Raw genomic sequence first — 16,172 nt, 5'->3', positions numbered from 1 at the left:
TGAGAATGGTGGGTGGATACACCGTTTGTGGCCTTGAGCGAACTCGAGACCATTGCTACTGGACTTATTTGGCTTATAGGTCGTGAACGTTAAACTTGAGCCGCTAGCGAGCATGGGCCTGTACCTGGAACGGTTTCGAATTCTTTTACCCCTTTCGAGTAAGTTTAAGAAGTACTAGTTCTCTGACCGCCTGACTTCCGAGGCATAGAGTTGCTTCAATGCTTGCAGGAAAATACGCTACGACACTTGAAAAGTAGGAAGACCACCTTCTTCTAAACTATCAATCAGGAAAGAAATAGAAGATTCAGATTAAACGTCAAATATTACATATTACTAAAGCGAAACTGAGAGTAATTTAGAATTGGTTGTGATTCATGAATTGATTGTTGAGTACGATGGCTACTCAGTTGACTACCACGGCTGCGATTATATACATACTTGAAGTATCAGGTATTTCATCAGTATCGGAGTTATTAGGCTAACATATGCACCAGGAATTCGTGCAATGTAATATCTTTATAGAGCCTGCTACCTTTCCAAAACATTAGATACGCCGTTACAAGAATCACTATGAAGGTAATTTTCTCATAGAGCTCCAACTCAGGATGAATCATACTCAGCACTTCAAATTTCACATATGTAATAATACTCCTGATAGATTGGTCAATTAAATAAGTTCTCAGCATGTGGGCCAGATGTGAGGGATTCATTTTCTGAGTCCAAACGTGCTCTATAAGAGAGCCTATTACTTATGTGAACGTAGCAAACCTCAAGGACACAACATATGATTCAAAACCGAAACTGACTGCCTCAGGAAATCATCCATACAATTCAATATATCTACCATGTGCTTGTGCTATTGATCTTCCGAATTCCTGTTGATAAGCATTTGGGCACAGGTGTTTGGCAGTCCACTCTTTCGCTTCAGAGAATTGGAACAGAAGCTGGCGTCGCTGTGCAAGGGCAAACTCAGCGCTTCATTTCACTCGTGGCGTTCAACTAAATTTGAGCCTTCATTTGGTTTTAAGAGTGATATAACTGTTGCATCAAGTTGTCGCGGTCACTTGACTGCCTTGGAATCTCTCGTTGCGTTAATGTAATCGTTGTGCAGAGCAGTATGAGTACTTTCAAATCATCGCGTGAGATAGGTAGGTAAAACATTTAATCGAGCACCGTGTATGATAAAAACGACAGAGATAGTCTATATGCTATTTCAATGTGACATCATCAACACCAGAACCCCATCGCGGCATCGACCTTGCAACTAGCCAGACGTCTCATAAGCCTTGTACTAAAGGTGAACACCCTGCTGTAATTCATGTTTGACAAGACTTTTCTGAATTTGACCAAACGCTAGATACTCCCCTCGGCAATCCATACGCGTCGAGGAATTTGGCCATGATGCAATGAATCTCAACTTTTGGGCGGAGGCCTCCGAGCCTTCGGCGTCGGTAGGATTCAGAGGTTCTTTGCAATCGTGGCATGCATAATACTCATTCTCTGCCCACGCACTGTGAAAACAGTTGAAATCGGGTCACGAATGAGGCTCAATTGCATTCGAACCTATTGGAAAATGTGAGTTATCACAATGGTGAGATAAGTATCGGCGAAGAACGTGTTGATTGGGAGACTACTAAGTACCAAAAAGCCCTTCTTTTGACCTCTCAGATTCATGTTAGATCAATCTCATGATCTCGATCATGGCTTCGCAAATAATCAAGACTGATTGATGGTTGAAATACCCCTTGCATCTGGGAATGTGACTCTCCGAGTATAGTGTAATTGAGCTTCATGGGTATGGGCGGGGAATGACAACGCAACCCATAATACTGCTCAGCTGAGAGTTAATTCACAGACCTTATGCTCTGCCCGTACTACTCCCGAGCTCTAGCTTACTCTGGAAGCATTTTGTCGCGAAAACAAATTCGCAACGGTGACTATGAACGTTAAATTGTAACAAACTTAGCCATTTCACGCCTAGCCCCAAAGATATACTTATGACTCTAGCACGTAATGATGCGTAGATCAAACAGTGGACCATGGGGAGTTCTATTCGGAAACATGTTGCGTTGACATTGAACTCCCAGAAAGAAAGAGGCCACCGAATGATCAAGACTCGCTGCCAGCCTTGGTTGCCTTCGTTTCCATTCCCTTCACGAGAGCCAAGTCCTTAAAAGGGACCATCAAACCTTGGGCTCCCGTGCTAGAGAGTAAGTAAGTTGCCTGGCGGTAATAACATCAACTCTATGTCATCGAGTCACACCATAAGCATATTTGTTAATTCATCATGTCGAGAAAATCATTGCCTTTCCAAAAGTCCTTTTGTCTGTTGCAGGCCTTTTGAGCAGAAACAAGGGCTACCACAGCTGCCTGGACACAACTTGGGACATATGTAAAAGCCAGGGGGGCATGTACATACACGCAACCAGGGTCCATGAGGTCGTCGTGAGAAGCAGTGCTTTGCTGAAGCACATTTGTCCGCCTTTTTAGCGATCAAGTTGCGACAGCTATGCCTTCTCTATACCAAAGAAAAATGTTCCGACCCCCTATTGATTGCAAAGCTTCGAGGAAATATCCGTGCTTCTGCTGCTTCGTCCGGACATGCAAGATGATTATCAGACTGGGGGCCAAATCCTCCAATGGGGCTCCTGTAGGGTTCACGGACTCGCCTGATGATCCCCTGTCAACTTAAACATGACGGGTGGCGCCGAGACCGTAGCATCGTTGGTAGTTACTAGTGCACCCCCTGAGATCTTAGCAGGTGCTTGAAATGAGTTTCGATAACCCTGCGCTGCTATCTAAGCGATGTGTGAGGGAACCAAACGAAAGGACGGAATCCATCCGTCTAAGTCGGCGATCCAACAAACCAATACCATGCCCTTGATTGAACAAGCATAGCTTGCACCTGATCCGAAAACGACAGTTTCTCCGACAATTGTCTCCATTGCAACTTCACGCACTGTCGCATTGCCAACGTTATTCCCTCGTTCGTTGGCGCGCTTTTATATGAGGGATCTGCCGCTCCATCTGCGCCCATGTAATTGTTGATCTTCATCCATTCACCTGCCTGAGCTAAAACGAGAACATCATCGCTCCAAACACCAGTAATGCTTATCCGACATGCAAGGTAATTGGCATCGCTTAACGAACAAAAGCACCTCCTCCGCTGGCCCCCACAAGGTTACCAGTCATCCACCCACTCTCGGGCAAACAAACGACTCCCACAACTCCAGCAACTTCCTCCAAGTAACCGGGGCGACCTCCAATGCTTGCCGCCAAGTCGAGAACCTCCTGGCTATCAACACCAGGTCTAGCCTTGGCAAGAGGCGTCAGGTTGTTCAACGGGCGAAGAGCCTCGCGGGGCTCGTCAGGCAGGCCAGAGTACAGTCCAGTGTCCATAGGTCCAGGAGCAACGGCGTTGACGGTCGCTCTCTCGGCCAACTCACGTGCCCAGACACGGGTCATGGCCTCGATAGCGCCCTTGGTGCCAGCGTATGATGTTTGCCACCAGACACCCCATGTGGTGGTTGCACTGGAGATATTGACGATACGACCAGAGCGGTCGGTAGGCAAGTAAGGGAAAGCGGCCTTGACGAGGAGAGCGGGTGCCTTGCAGTTCAAATTGAATGTCTCATCGAAAAGATCGAGGTCCAGCTGGTCAATGCCTTGAGCGTTCACCGTGGCAGCGTTGTTGACAATGATGTCGATCTGGAAACGGCCGTTGGCATCGATGAAGTGAGCCTTGGCGGCGTCAACAAGCTGCTGAGGCGCCTCGGGCTTGCTCAAGTCAGCCCGGACGGGGAGAGCCTTGACATTGTACTTGGATTCAAAGTCTTTGGCCAAGGCCTCAGCCTTTGACGTTGAGCCCTCGGTGGCATAGTTGATGACAACGTTGGCACCTCGGCTGGCAAAGTGCTCAGCAAGAACGGCGCCAAAGCCTTGATAAATAGTCAGTCCACTGTGATTTCAAGCCAAATGTTGAATCCTTGCTATGGAAAAGGATCCTATTTGAGGAGACCCGGAAAGTTTAAAAAACCACATACTTCGCGATGCACCAGTGACAATGGCAAGCTTGCCCTCGAAAACCCTGAAAGGAGCCATTTTTCTCAGATGTCAGAAGAGCAGAATAAACAATGTGACGTGGAGGCGGGGAGAATATTATGCCTCTCTCCACGTGATAATTGTGTGCTTTATATATTGTGTCCTGTTGCTGCTGCTTCATCCCGATGCTTGCATGTCCACTTTGTGAACTAGCCAACTGGTCAGTGCCGCCGGGCCGCATGGTGGGTGGGATCCGAAGAGGAGTCTCGACTAGGGGTTGAGCAGGATCATGAATCTTGGCTCTCCACGCAGACACGTCAACTACCAAAGGCTTCTGCCGATCTCAATATGCATAAACCAGTCGTGGAACTCGGAAGTATGAACACCTTGGGGGAAAGTCCAGGGCCAGTTGAAAATTCCCTCAATTCCCAAAGTATGTTGGTTTTATCATTGATATTACTTGATCCTGTGTAACCAGGAGACAGTCTCCTGCTTCAACATCCAAAACGAACAATGTAGCGCTCATCGCTTTCATGATGGCTTGCCAATCTAGCATTTCTTTACCTAGCCGGCCAGGTCTTGCATTGATGCTGGCCATTATATGCGCACTGTAGAGGGGCATTTATGGAAACTATGGACACTCCTGAGATTCCTGTCTCCACGAGTATGCATACCGTGTTGAAGAAAATAATCCACTATTATGGGTCAGGCCAAGATTCTTCGCAGCTTGACACCGCCGGAAACTCTTGAAGAACTCCCCGATGCTCGGAAGGGATCTGCCGAATTTGGCATCGATCTACTTTAAGACGGGGGCCATACGTTTCGGGACAGTGGCATGAGTGCGACGATGCATGGATGGTGTATATTCGTTGTCGTTGGAAACCACCGATCTCGCGAAGCATCGACTGTAACGCTGGATAGAATGCCGGCCAATACTATCCACGATTTTGACTTTGGGCGAGCGTCGATAGCTTCAAACGATAGCAGTGATCACATGTCACATAAAGGATCCTTGAAAGCTAGGAAGCTGGGAAGGCACGCCTAAACTTTGCGTACTGGGCAAACTTCAGGAGGAAGAACGCCAAAGAGACCGAACATAACCTCTCCATCATTCTCGATGGGAAGACATTCTACTGAACCCATGATGCAATTGAGGGAATTCACAAGTAGAGTCCAATAACCATCTCGGAATCAACTCCGCCTCTGTTGTGTTCCTACATCTATTGTCAGGGCGAGGCAACTGACAAGCACATCATCGTTCCTGATTAGTGGACAGGAAACACGAGCATTTTGCCGACGGAATCATTTCGAAATTGGACAGTCTGAGCTTCGCAAGGGGGTTGAATTCACTTACCATGCTCATCCCAGCGCCCCTTTGTGGCAAGGAGGACCACAGTGCCGCAACGGCAGTGATCCCGGGGCTGGGGTCGGTGGATCCTATGCGAGCTTTGGTTGCCAGAAGAAGTTGGGCCGCTATTAAGTAATTGTCAGATCCGTGCTTGCTTTTTCTATGTTCTTTGCATTCCCTTATAAGTTTTCTGGGTCGTTCGGGTCTTTACTGTTCTTTTCGCTGTTCGATTTGTGGCACTCTTTCTCTCACCTCGAAACGAACCCGTGGAGCACGAAGCAGGTTCTTCAGTGATCACGAAACCGCAACTTCGACAAGATGGGCGCGGCTACGTCGAAGGATATGGCCGCTGCCGTCCTGGTGCCGCTGCCTTTCGACATCATCACCATGATCTTGCGGTTTTGGATTCGTGCGCAGAGGAAAGCATGGGGACCGGACGACTGGGCCATGGTTGCTACTATTGTACGTCCTGATTATGCGCGCAATGCGGAGTGATTTTGAGTCGTTTTAGACTAACATATCGAAGCCGGTTTGGGCAGTGTCGCAAATCGGTTTAATAGGTATGGCCTGGAGCGGAGTTGGGCAACTGGATAGCACCCTCTCTGCAGAACAAGTTGCCAACTCATACTTCGTAAGTTATGCTCTACCTGAAGGGTGACACCATCCGATGTATGCAGTCAACTGACGGATCTATAGTGGTTTTATGTTTTCCAGGAGTTCTGGTGTTTTACCTTGGTCACTCTCAAGTGGTCCCTTGGTTTCACTCTGCTACGCATCGGTAATGGCCAACGTTGGGTCCAAATCGTCATCTACACCTGCCTCGCACTAGTCACAGTCTGCACAGGAGGTACTGGCATGTATTTGTTCTTCCAATGCTCGCCGGTTGAGTGAGTCTTTAGCCTGTCTAAGTGTGATTCTGCACGTGCTGACAAGACGTACTAGGAAAAATTGGCATCAAAGCATGCCAGGCGAATGTAGACCTCGAGAAATTCAGACCGCCCTGTCCTTCTTGGTTGCCGCAGTATCAATCTCAACTGACTGGATATTCGCAATCATGCCTTTTGCTCTCATCTGGAGACTGCAGATGGCGAACAAGGTAAAGGCGTCCGTTATCGGTCTTCTGGGCTTGGGTTTCTTGTAAGTTTTGCTCGGCGCTTAAACGTCTTGCCCTTGCTAAAAATTCCTAGTGCATCCGTGGCTCCGATTGTTCGACTCAACTACCTCCTCCTACTCAACGATGCCGAAAAGTTCCTGCAGGGCCTCAGCATTATCCTCGCTTGGGCACAGGCAGAAGTTGGCATCGGAATGCTTGTCGCCAACCTCCCCGCATGTCGACCCTTACTCGAACGCGCCCTCGCCCGCCTCACGTCCTTCACCGGCTCGAAAAACAAGTCATCTAAAGACCCAGCCGCCTCAGCCGCTGTCAAGAACAGTTATCTCGAGCTTGGGGAGAGGGACCCCACGAGAAAGAACATCAGCCAAGCTAGTCGATCTGGGGTTGAGACAAGGGTTTACGGCAGAGATCTGGGCGATATCAGCAGCGACAGCTTGCCAGACGATCACAGCCAAAAAAGGATCGTGACAAAGAGTGGGTTCGGGGCGATCAGAGTGCAGAAAGAGTTTGGAATGGAGGTTGAGACGAAGCGTGGGGACAATGTGGTCTAGACAACGCGACCGGCACAGTAATTGTTGATGAGTGAATGAGAGGCAACGAGAAGCAATACAGGACCCGTACCTACATGTGGTAATCCACTGTTAATTTAATGGATTCAAAACGTCCGTCAAAATCGAGCGAATTGCTAGCGAGGTTGGACAGACTGTCAATTGGCCCAGGCGATACCCATAACTTCTGGCGCAAATTTCCCTTCGGCCAGTGACATCGCCCAAGTAAACCATCAGCCCAAATGGAACAAAGCTAAGAATAGGTCGCACAACAACGCGCAGGGCTTTGAGAAGCTGGGAGGAGTAGTGTTGACCAAGTCCAGCGAGGTGATTGGTGGCACTGCACGAATTTTGTGCCTGGTTTGCGATGAGGTTTCTGGTGGAGATAGATGCATTGAGTGACCCCCCTTATTCTCATACGAAGTGGACCTTATGACTTCTAGCGCCGGACGCAATCCGCGGGCACCAAATGCGGCCCGCTAGCCTCATCGCTGTATCTAAGATCTTTTGCAATTTTTTGCGAAATTACCCCCGTGTAGACATTAAGACATAGTCTGTTTGTTGCTAGCTGAAGGCTATTGATCATAACCCCAAAGGATCGAAGATGTCGCACTCGCGATCATCAGCGCGGATTCTACTAGGTCTCGGCACTACATGTGTTACTGGAGTTCTCTAAGGCAAGGGCTTACACGATTCTATCGCAGAACCGATCTTGCCCCCCTTTTGAAATACCTCATTGGACACCCCCCGTAGGATGGAAGACCTTTGATATTGAGCCTTGAGAAAACTTTATCGTAACATGTGACAATATTGCTGATCCTGCTCCGGGGAAAAGAATTCCAGTATCGTACCCAATTTGGCCTCTGGGCGAAACGATTCTGTCTTTTCTCCCCTCCCCTTCAACTGATACTCTGGCGTAGTTGCGTGACAGCTCGACCTGTGTTTGGTGGTATACCTTGAAGCCAATAGACCCTTTTTCTACTCAGACTTTTTCAGTTGCAATCTAGCTAACTCTCTGAGACATCGAAGAAATCGTATAGATTTTGTTTTCTATCTATTTCGTGTGCGAAAGTACTCTGTAAAGACGGTAGGAAGTAACGACATGGAGGCATGAGCCGAGCCGGGCACGTGCATGTTGTCACCAGTCTTCAGCTTGTGCTGAGTTGGACAGACTCACCGAGAGCGAGGTAATATTCCAATACCGTTCTACATTGAGCTATTTGAGCATGAACTAGTTCCTTGTTCCATCGCTCCAGAAGGTCATCACCACACTTGTGTGCGATGCGGTGTTGCATCTTCAGGAAACCTTGGCTTGCCTTGCAAAACTCCTCCCCCACACCGTCTCGGCCCCGCTCGTCGCGTTTCGGCCTGAGCTACTTCTGCGGCCCCACGGTGGACGGACCGGAACCGGCTTTTATACTTGGTCCGGGCCGCTGTGTAATACTAGATAATTCCTTGCATCAGATGCATGAAATGTCTAATCGCGGTCTGCAATAAACTTCCTGATTCTTCGCAAGTCGATGGCATATCTCGGCGGTTTCGCATGCATCGTTGAACGCGAGAGGGGGTTCTTCGTAAATTCGTATAGATCTCGGCGGCCGATCGGACCGAACCCGTTGGAAGCTGTGCTGTAGGTATGTACTCCAAACTCGATAGCGTGTGATGCAAGAGCAAAAGTTCCCAAGCAGTGCAATTCGCCGAAGCAATTCTGCTCGGTTTCCGAGCTTCAACTACCTACTCTACTTGACGTACCTTTAGTCAAGTGCTTCGTCTACCCCATCTGATAGTAAAGGTAGGCCAAGCGTACCAACGTGGGCAAGTATTTAACTCCGGTCCCGCCAGCGATGGCGATGGGGAGTCATTTTGGAGACACAACAAACAGTCATAACTGAAAACCATCACCTGAAACGCCACCAAAATGTCCAATGAGGAGCAAAACACCGTCGCGGCTGTGGATGCCATCGAAAGCGTCGCTCGAGCGAATCTTCTCCCACCAAACGGGAAATTGGACAACGCGATCGCGAACTCTCAGAAGCACAACTTACCAGAGATCACTGTTGCCCCGCTCCAAGGCCAATTTCTCGCCATTCAGTGTAAGCTCATAGGCGCCAAGGAAGTTCTCGAGATTGGTACCCTCGGCGGGTATTCGACCATCTGGCTCGCCGAAGCGGGAGCGAAAGTCACTAGCATTGAGATCAACCCAAAGCATCGCGATGTAGCCCTTGATAATGTCTCGGGGCTCGACGTCGAGATCATACTCGGCTCTGCTCTGGACGTCCTACCCAAGCTGGCCGCAGAGGGCCGCAAGTTTGACATGGTGTTTTGCGATGCATCATGGGGCGAGCAGGAGAAGTACTTTGACTGGGCAGTGAAATTGACCAGACCGAAGGGATGCATCTACGTCGATAATGTCGTGTGGAACATCTTGGGTCAAGATAAGGCGAAGGAGGGGAAAGAGTCTTTGTTGACCCACGTCGGAAAGGATAAGAGAGTCACGGCGACGGTTGTTCCCATGATATCAACCGCGCATACGGTCCATGAGGGTCACACGGTTTTGGACGGCTTCTTGTTAGCAGTAGTCGATTAGGACATCTAGTACGAGAGCTGGGAATGAGGAGAACGCAACGAGTCAGCGAATGGCCCTGTACAGGACTGGTTGAGTGTCGCTCTTGTGTACGTTGAGTGATATCTTATCAAGTCCCTTTTTACAGCTAAATCTAGTGCGGTGATTGAAGGGTCGAATTGTTGTTAAACAATTATGTGGTATGTAGCTGGCGCATTATACGCTCTCGGCGTAGCCCGCCTCCTTGGCAGGCACTTCCTTCGCTTTCTTCTTCTCAAACAACTTCTGGCCAATTTTGTCGGTCATTGCGTCCGTCTTGTCTCCTAAAAATGTCTTGATGCAGCCGTAAACACCAGAAACGAACCAAAAGACTGCATTGACCAAGTCGATCCAGACTGCAACCTTCATCAAGCTCGTCTTGCTGCCTTTGTATGAGTTGTCGCTCTCCCTGTGAAGGAAAATTGCTGCAAAAATGCCAAACACCACGATCCAAGAAACGAAAAGGACGAAGTCCCAAGCGAAAGCACGGTAAGTCTTGAAGATCTTGATTCTGCTGCCAACATAGGGAATAGCGCCGAGCGGTGTGGCAGCGACGAAGAGAACAGCCGTGACAGCTGAAGCTCCTGCCACGGTAATGGCAAAGATCCATTCCGGCGAGAAGCCATCGTTTGCCTTGCGGTCAGCGTCGACACGGTTGCCGTAGAAGCCGCAGGCGATGAGAGCGAAGAGAAATTGGAGACCGCGGCAGACTAGGCGGGGTACGACTTCGAATGTCTTGAGCCATGATTTCCCCATGGTCTTGCCTGTTGCAGCGCCCTCGTTGAAGACACCGCGTCCGGCTTGGCGACCCATTTCTGCCTTGTCCGCGTTACGGAATTCGGAGGCGGCGCCGGCGAGGCCCTGCACATTGCGGCCGAGCTCAACGGCACTCTGGCCGGCCTTGATAGCGTTTCCGAACTTTCCCATTGTCGTTGTGAGGTGAAAGAACGTGTATGTCGGAAATAGTTCAGAAGTGCGTGATTGCGAAAAGCCCTCAAAAATGCAGAGGTAGACGCAAAGTTGGAAGATGGCCACGGAAAGCCTATCGAACGATGCTGTAACGAGAAAATAAAGCAAAGAAAGCGAGACCGACCGGCAGTGCAAAGTACTTAGAAAACTCCGAGGAAACTCAGGCGCCAAGTGATGGAGAGAGGAATGAAAAATCGTAGAGAGAGTGATTCAGAACAGTATTGAGGACACCAGGAAAACCATCTTTATAAGATGAAAATGGACAAAGACCATTGCTCTTGAGCGAAAACAACATCCAATGAGTCTAATCTCACAATGTTGTTCAACGCAAATAGTAACACCAGTCCTTTGAGCTTTGGCGCCATTACTGTTGCAGCGCTGAACAGTCACATCCAATCATTCATTCTCCAAACCCTGGCGCGCATCTGGTAGGCTGTCCAACACTGGAGCCGACAGGGCTTGGCTGTCTGAGTCGTAGCGAGTCAACCCCAACTGCCTTTGCTTTGTCCCCCCAGACAGGGCGCTTAGCGAAACGCGTCGCTTTGTAGGCGCCAATGGAGGCAGCTATCCTTTGACTGAATGAACAGCTGGACCTGTGAGACACGTGCTCGGTCTCGAGAGATGGCGACTCACCTTGCGGAGGACAACAAAAGACGAAGCGTCTATTAGCCGCGACGTGAATCTGCAGGCCCTCGAGTCACTGTATGATTGTGGTATGATTGTGGCGGTCCCGGGCTCCCAGCGAGGCCGACGCGGGCTCCTACAGTTGGAGGTGAGTAGGGGCAGCGCGCTCAATAACAGGCGTCAATGTTCTGGCCAGGTCAAGCGTAAGGACGCTGACACGAGACGCGCCGTGAGCGGGTTTTTAACGAATAACCCAATGAGTGCATGTCAGTCTATCATGCTCTGGTAGTTTCAATCAAAATATGAGACTTTCGATTGAGAGAACTTGACAACATCTGGCAAGTATCAAGACTGCTAGGGATAGAGGTGAGCGGAGAGCATAAAGGACCGTCCGATCCCAAAGACTTAATTGAATGTCGCACTGGGAATGCCAAAGGATGTTATTGAAGCCCATAGCTGCGCCTTCTCAGCATGAAACCTCCGCTAATAAGGCATACTGGGTCGGGGCGCCTTCAATCTTCAAGCCTTCAGGTCTACCGTTGTTTCTGGACTTTGTCCATAATTGAGCAACCTTCGTGATTGAAAATGGCAGCTCCCAGCGTGCCGATTGAAACCTAGAGCATCAGTATTGGAAGCTCCCAGTTGTTCTTGTGGTCGTCCGAAGGGCTGGAGCATCGGCGCTTGTGTGCCACTCATGGTAGCATTAGCCTCGGTTCTTGTGAAACACAGATCCGAGCGACCGCGAACCTTCAGTAACTGAGCATTACCGACCATGCCGATAATCAATCTATCGCTCACGTTGGACATGACCAGTCCCGATATTGCAAAATCCCCGGTGAGCCAAATTCATCCTGAGACTTAGCAGACCGTCATATTTGACTGCTTGACATAATATGGAAGCCAACAATCGCCAAATTTTTATGCCCACAATTTAGGCTTGATCGATCAGTAACAAGATGTCCACCAAAGCGACAAGCCTCTCAGCAGAGGAAATTCTTCGCCATCCCGCATACAAGACGACGCAATGGGGTCTTAAACCCAGGCTATCGGGATTCGCGACGGTGGCCGAGTCCCGTCCAGGTGGGCCATTCCCTATGTGGTACGAAATTCACGGCCGAGGACCAAAGAAAATTGTCTGGATCATGGGCCTCGGTGGTAGCCGGAACCTGTGGAAGCGTCAGAATCGACACTTTGGGCATCTGCGTGGCGAGGACTACAGCTCCCTTGTCTTTGATAATCGCGGGGTGAGCAAGTCGGCCAAGCCAAATTGCAGGTACAGCACCTTGGATATGGCAAAGGACCTCGTCGAACTGCTGAGGCACATTGGCTGGCTCGATACTGATTCTCATTACTACCCGCGAGACTTGAACATTGCAGGAATCAGCTTGGGGGGCATGATTGCGCAAGAACTTGCCCTTCTGATACCTCAACGATTGCAATCGCTGATCCTCATCTCTACGGCTCCCCGCCTGATTCGAACCGTTCACACATTCGAGCATATGAAACAACGAGTCGCCATGTTTCTTCCCACAGCAGTTGACGTAGAGCTCAAGAACAAGGCCAGTAGGCTGTTTACCAGGAGTTATCTCAATGCGCCGGACACCGGATCCCTGGACCCAGAAAAAACATTTCCCACCAACCTTGACCGCTTTGTGGCAGAGGAACTCGCAGAGCGTTGCGAAGATACCGACTTTTCTCGGAGAAAAGGCGTCGTGCTACAGGCTATTGCCGCTGGATGGCACCACAAGAGCGACGCAGATCTCGCAAGAATAGGGGACGAAGTAGGCAGGACCCGGATCTTGGTGATGCACGGGACTTTTGACGAAACCATTACCTTTCCGCATTTTGAGCTAATCAAGGCTGCGTTGGGAGACGGGCCGGAGTACATTGCTTGGAAAGACTGTGGCCATGTGCCGTTGTGGGAAAGAGAGGAGGAATTCAACGAGACCGTAAGACTGTTCATTGACAAGACAATTGCAGTTTCGGCCAGTCTCTAGATCTTCTAGCTCAAGCTTTTCATATTTAATAGCACTCTCACATGCTCATTAAAGTTTATTTGTTCCATCAGGGCGTGGGTTGCACCGCACATATGACGGAACTAATCCCATTCGTCTTTTGAGTGATCCGTCGTGGGACCTCTGGAAATTGGGAACGGCAGCAGGGGCCGTAACCCCGCGTTCGGGGTAGACTTGAACCGAGTCACCCGTCTTTACCTCGCGATATCACGGATATATGTCTGCACGCTTATCCGTCGAATTCTCAGAAGTCTTCAAAGTGATGCCTATCCAGTCAATCATCACTGAAGTTCTAGCCAGTAATTGGCATCATGACCTTGTGAGATGTTCGTGCAATTCTTTTTGCTAGCGCCGGCCCTAGCAGCTGCAGCCATTGACAGGTATGAGGAAAGAAAGTTATTGGTCTAGGAAAAGACGTCATATTCTCATGTTTGGCATTACTGATATTTTCACAGAAAAGCTATCGTGGAGTCTTTCAATATAGTGAGAACAGAGGTGCCTAGAGTCATAGACAATACCACAACACCTCTTCAGGTTGGAAATGGAGACTTTGCGTTCAATTTTGACATCACAGGTACGCAATCGTTGGTACCTTTCAACACACTTTCCAGCTGGGGATGGCATAAGGATGCGTTGCCACGAAACGGGTAAGACCTTGGCCCTTCAGTCAATTGCACACTCGCGTCCTTCGGAGACTAATATCGCGCTGTATTTCACTAGAGAAAAGCTGGAAGAATATGCGGGCGTCCCTGTAGTTACGCATGGAAGAGAAGTTATCTACGACCTTGAAGATCCGAAGCTGCCAGAAATATCGAAATGGTTGAGTGCTAACCCCAACCGCATCAATCTTGGCCGCATCAGCTTGAGTTACAAGAACGAGACGCTATCATCGATCACGGAACCCCGCCAAGTCCTTGACCTCTGGAACGGTGTTACTACTTCGTCGTTCAAGGTTGATGGTGAGGATGTGAAAGTGGTTACTCAAGGAGATTTTGACACCGACTCCGTTACTTTCGACATCGAGTCCGTATTGATCTTTGAAGGAACCCTTCGAGTCGAATTTGACTTTCCGTTTCCTCCGATCCACAAGGTTGAGAAGACATCAGACTTTGAGGTGTTCATGGGGAGCTACCAATTCCCGGACAATCACACTACTTCTATTGTTAAACCCGGAGTTGATTCTGATGACACAGCTCATATCCATCACACAATGCAAGAAACGTCATACTACCAGAACTTGCGGTGGCCCAAGGAAACACCATTGACTTTGAGGAGAATTGGGAAACAGAATTCTAACACGACTAATGCGCATCGCTATGGACTGTTCCCAGCCGCCTCCGGAAAAAATGTCACCAGAGCGAATGGATTGTCCTTCACTGCCCAGTATAATCTCAAGCTTCAAAGACCGTCACTGCCCTCCTCAATTCGCCGGCGAAACAGTCTTGATTGGCAGAGGTACTGGAAAGAAGGGGGGTTTGTAGATCTCACCCAGTCGTCAAACCCAAACGCGACGGAGCTCCAGCGACGCATCATACTCTCCCAATACGCGATGAGAATCAACAGCGCAGCCACTGGCCAGCCACCACAGGAAAGTGGTCTGGTGTATAACGGGTGGTGGGGCAAGTTTCACATGGAGATGGTCGTTTGGCATTGTGCTCATTGGGCGACTTGGGGAAGATTAAAATACTTTGATCGGATATTCCCTGCTGTCTATGAGGATCTCCTGCCTAGCGCTGAGGCAAGAGCCCGTCGCATGGGATGGGATGGCGCAAGGTAAGATTTACAGGTCCATCCAATCTTGAGATCTTCATCTGCTGATCAGAGTGGACAACCAGATGGCCCAAGATGACGGAGCTTGTTACCAAGGGTATCGCTCCTGGAGAGACCAGGGCGTATCTTCAATGGCAGCAACCACACCCCATCTTTCTTGCCGAACTAGCCTACAAAGCCAACCAAAGCAGGGAGACTCTCCAACGATGGGACCGTACCATCACGTCAACTGCCCAGTACATGGCATCGTTCGCTTGGTTCAACAACGCGAGTGGCAAATATGATTTAGGACCACCTATTCAGGGTGTCACGGAGAATTCGTCCCCTACAGAGATTTCTAACTTGGCCTACGAGCTTGCTTACTGGCAATGGGCTCTCAATGCAGCGTGCAACTGGAAAAGGAGACTTGAACAAGATTGCCCCTCAGCGTGGTCTAGAGTGGCAGAGAATATGGCATCCCCTCCTGAGTATGATGGCCTGTTCGCTCCCTGGATTGGCGGCGGCGTAAATGCATCCTGGTGGGATAACCCTCAGCTCAACAAAGATCCTAGAAGCGTCATCATGTTGCAAGGCATGGTACCCGACACCCCACTGGTAAGTCTTACGGAGGTTTCGAGGTAGACTCCCAGTTTGCTTCATTAGCTGACGATAGATGCATAAGGTGAACCCAGACGTCGGTGTTAGAACTGCAGACAAGGTATGGGATGTGTGGGGTGACGCCCAAATTCGAGGCTGGGGCCGAAACGTATTGGCCATCAACTCGGCGCGTATCGGGAACCCAGAGCGAGCCATATATCACCTAACTAATTTCGGTTACTGGACGTTCGGTGATCAAGGTTTTGCTCATAGGTCTGGTCCAAGTGAGTAATGCAGCATGCTGAACGAGTGTACCTAGTTTGCGTACCACGAGACTATACCTAGCGTCGGGTCCCAACACGATCGGCTAACGAGGTTGCTATAGGTCCATCTCCACCGCCCTATTTCCCTGGAAACGGGGGGTTCCTCTTAGCGATCGGATATATGGCAGCGGGATGGGCAGGCTCCGAAGGGCACGCACCTGGGTTTCCGAAAGACGGAAGTTGGGTTGTCAAGCATGAGGGAATGGTCCAGGCTCTCTGAACATGATCTCTGAACATGACGC

At 49.6% G+C, this 16,172-nt stretch overlaps 5 protein-coding genes across 5 annotated transcripts; 3 read left to right on the top strand and 2 right to left on the bottom strand.

The window, feature by feature from the left end:
- Positions 1-3,141: 3,141 nt before the first annotated feature.
- Positions 3,142-4,101, bottom strand: CPAR01_14275 (short chain dehydrogenase; the record flags this gene model as incomplete). The annotated part of the gene is made up of 2 exons (XM_060498526.1): positions 3,142-3,938; positions 4,044-4,101. The coding sequence occupies 2 exons, from the start codon at positions 4,099-4,101 to the stop codon at positions 3,142-3,144; spliced, it is 855 nt and encodes a 284-aa protein (XP_060342587.1).
- Positions 4,102-5,707: 1,606 nt separating this feature from the next.
- CPAR01_14274 (uncharacterized protein) lies at positions 5,708-7,054 on the top strand (the record flags this gene model as incomplete). Its single annotated transcript, XM_060498525.1, has 5 exons — positions 5,708-5,851; positions 5,901-6,020; positions 6,086-6,276; positions 6,332-6,526; positions 6,577-7,054. 5 exons carry the CDS (start codon positions 5,708-5,710, stop codon positions 7,052-7,054), a joined length of 1,128 nt encoding a protein of 375 aa, XP_060342586.1.
- Positions 7,055-8,969: 1,915 nt separating this feature from the next.
- On the top strand, positions 8,970-9,638 carry CPAR01_14273 (O-methyltransferase; the record flags this gene model as incomplete). Its single annotated transcript, XM_060498524.1, has 1 exon — positions 8,970-9,638. One exon carries the CDS (start codon positions 8,970-8,972, stop codon positions 9,636-9,638), a length of 669 nt encoding a protein of 222 aa, XP_060342585.1.
- A 192-nt stretch (positions 9,639-9,830) lies between these two features.
- Positions 9,831-10,580, bottom strand: CPAR01_14272 (uncharacterized protein; the record flags this gene model as incomplete). Its single annotated transcript, XM_060498523.1, has 1 exon — positions 9,831-10,580. One exon carries the CDS (start codon positions 10,578-10,580, stop codon positions 9,831-9,833), a length of 750 nt encoding a protein of 249 aa, XP_060342584.1.
- Positions 10,581-12,202: 1,622 nt separating this feature from the next.
- Positions 12,203-16,150, top strand: CPAR01_14271 (uncharacterized protein; the record flags this gene model as incomplete). The annotated part of the gene is made up of 6 exons (XM_060498522.1): positions 12,203-13,195; positions 13,796-13,908; positions 13,982-15,034; positions 15,097-15,625; positions 15,684-15,891; positions 15,993-16,150. 6 exons carry the CDS (start codon positions 12,203-12,205, stop codon positions 16,148-16,150), a joined length of 3,054 nt encoding a protein of 1,017 aa, XP_060342583.1.
- Positions 16,151-16,172: the final 22 nt, after the last annotated feature.

Source organism: Colletotrichum paranaense (genome assembly GCF_030867605.1).
Source record: "Colletotrichum paranaense strain IMI 384185 chromosome Unknown Scaffold_15.1, whole genome shotgun sequence".
NCBI lineage: Eukaryota > Fungi > Ascomycota > Sordariomycetes > Glomerellales > Glomerellaceae > Colletotrichum > Colletotrichum paranaense.
The sequence above is the reverse complement of the archived record's forward strand: the minus strand, read 5'-3'. Positions and strand labels throughout refer to the sequence as shown.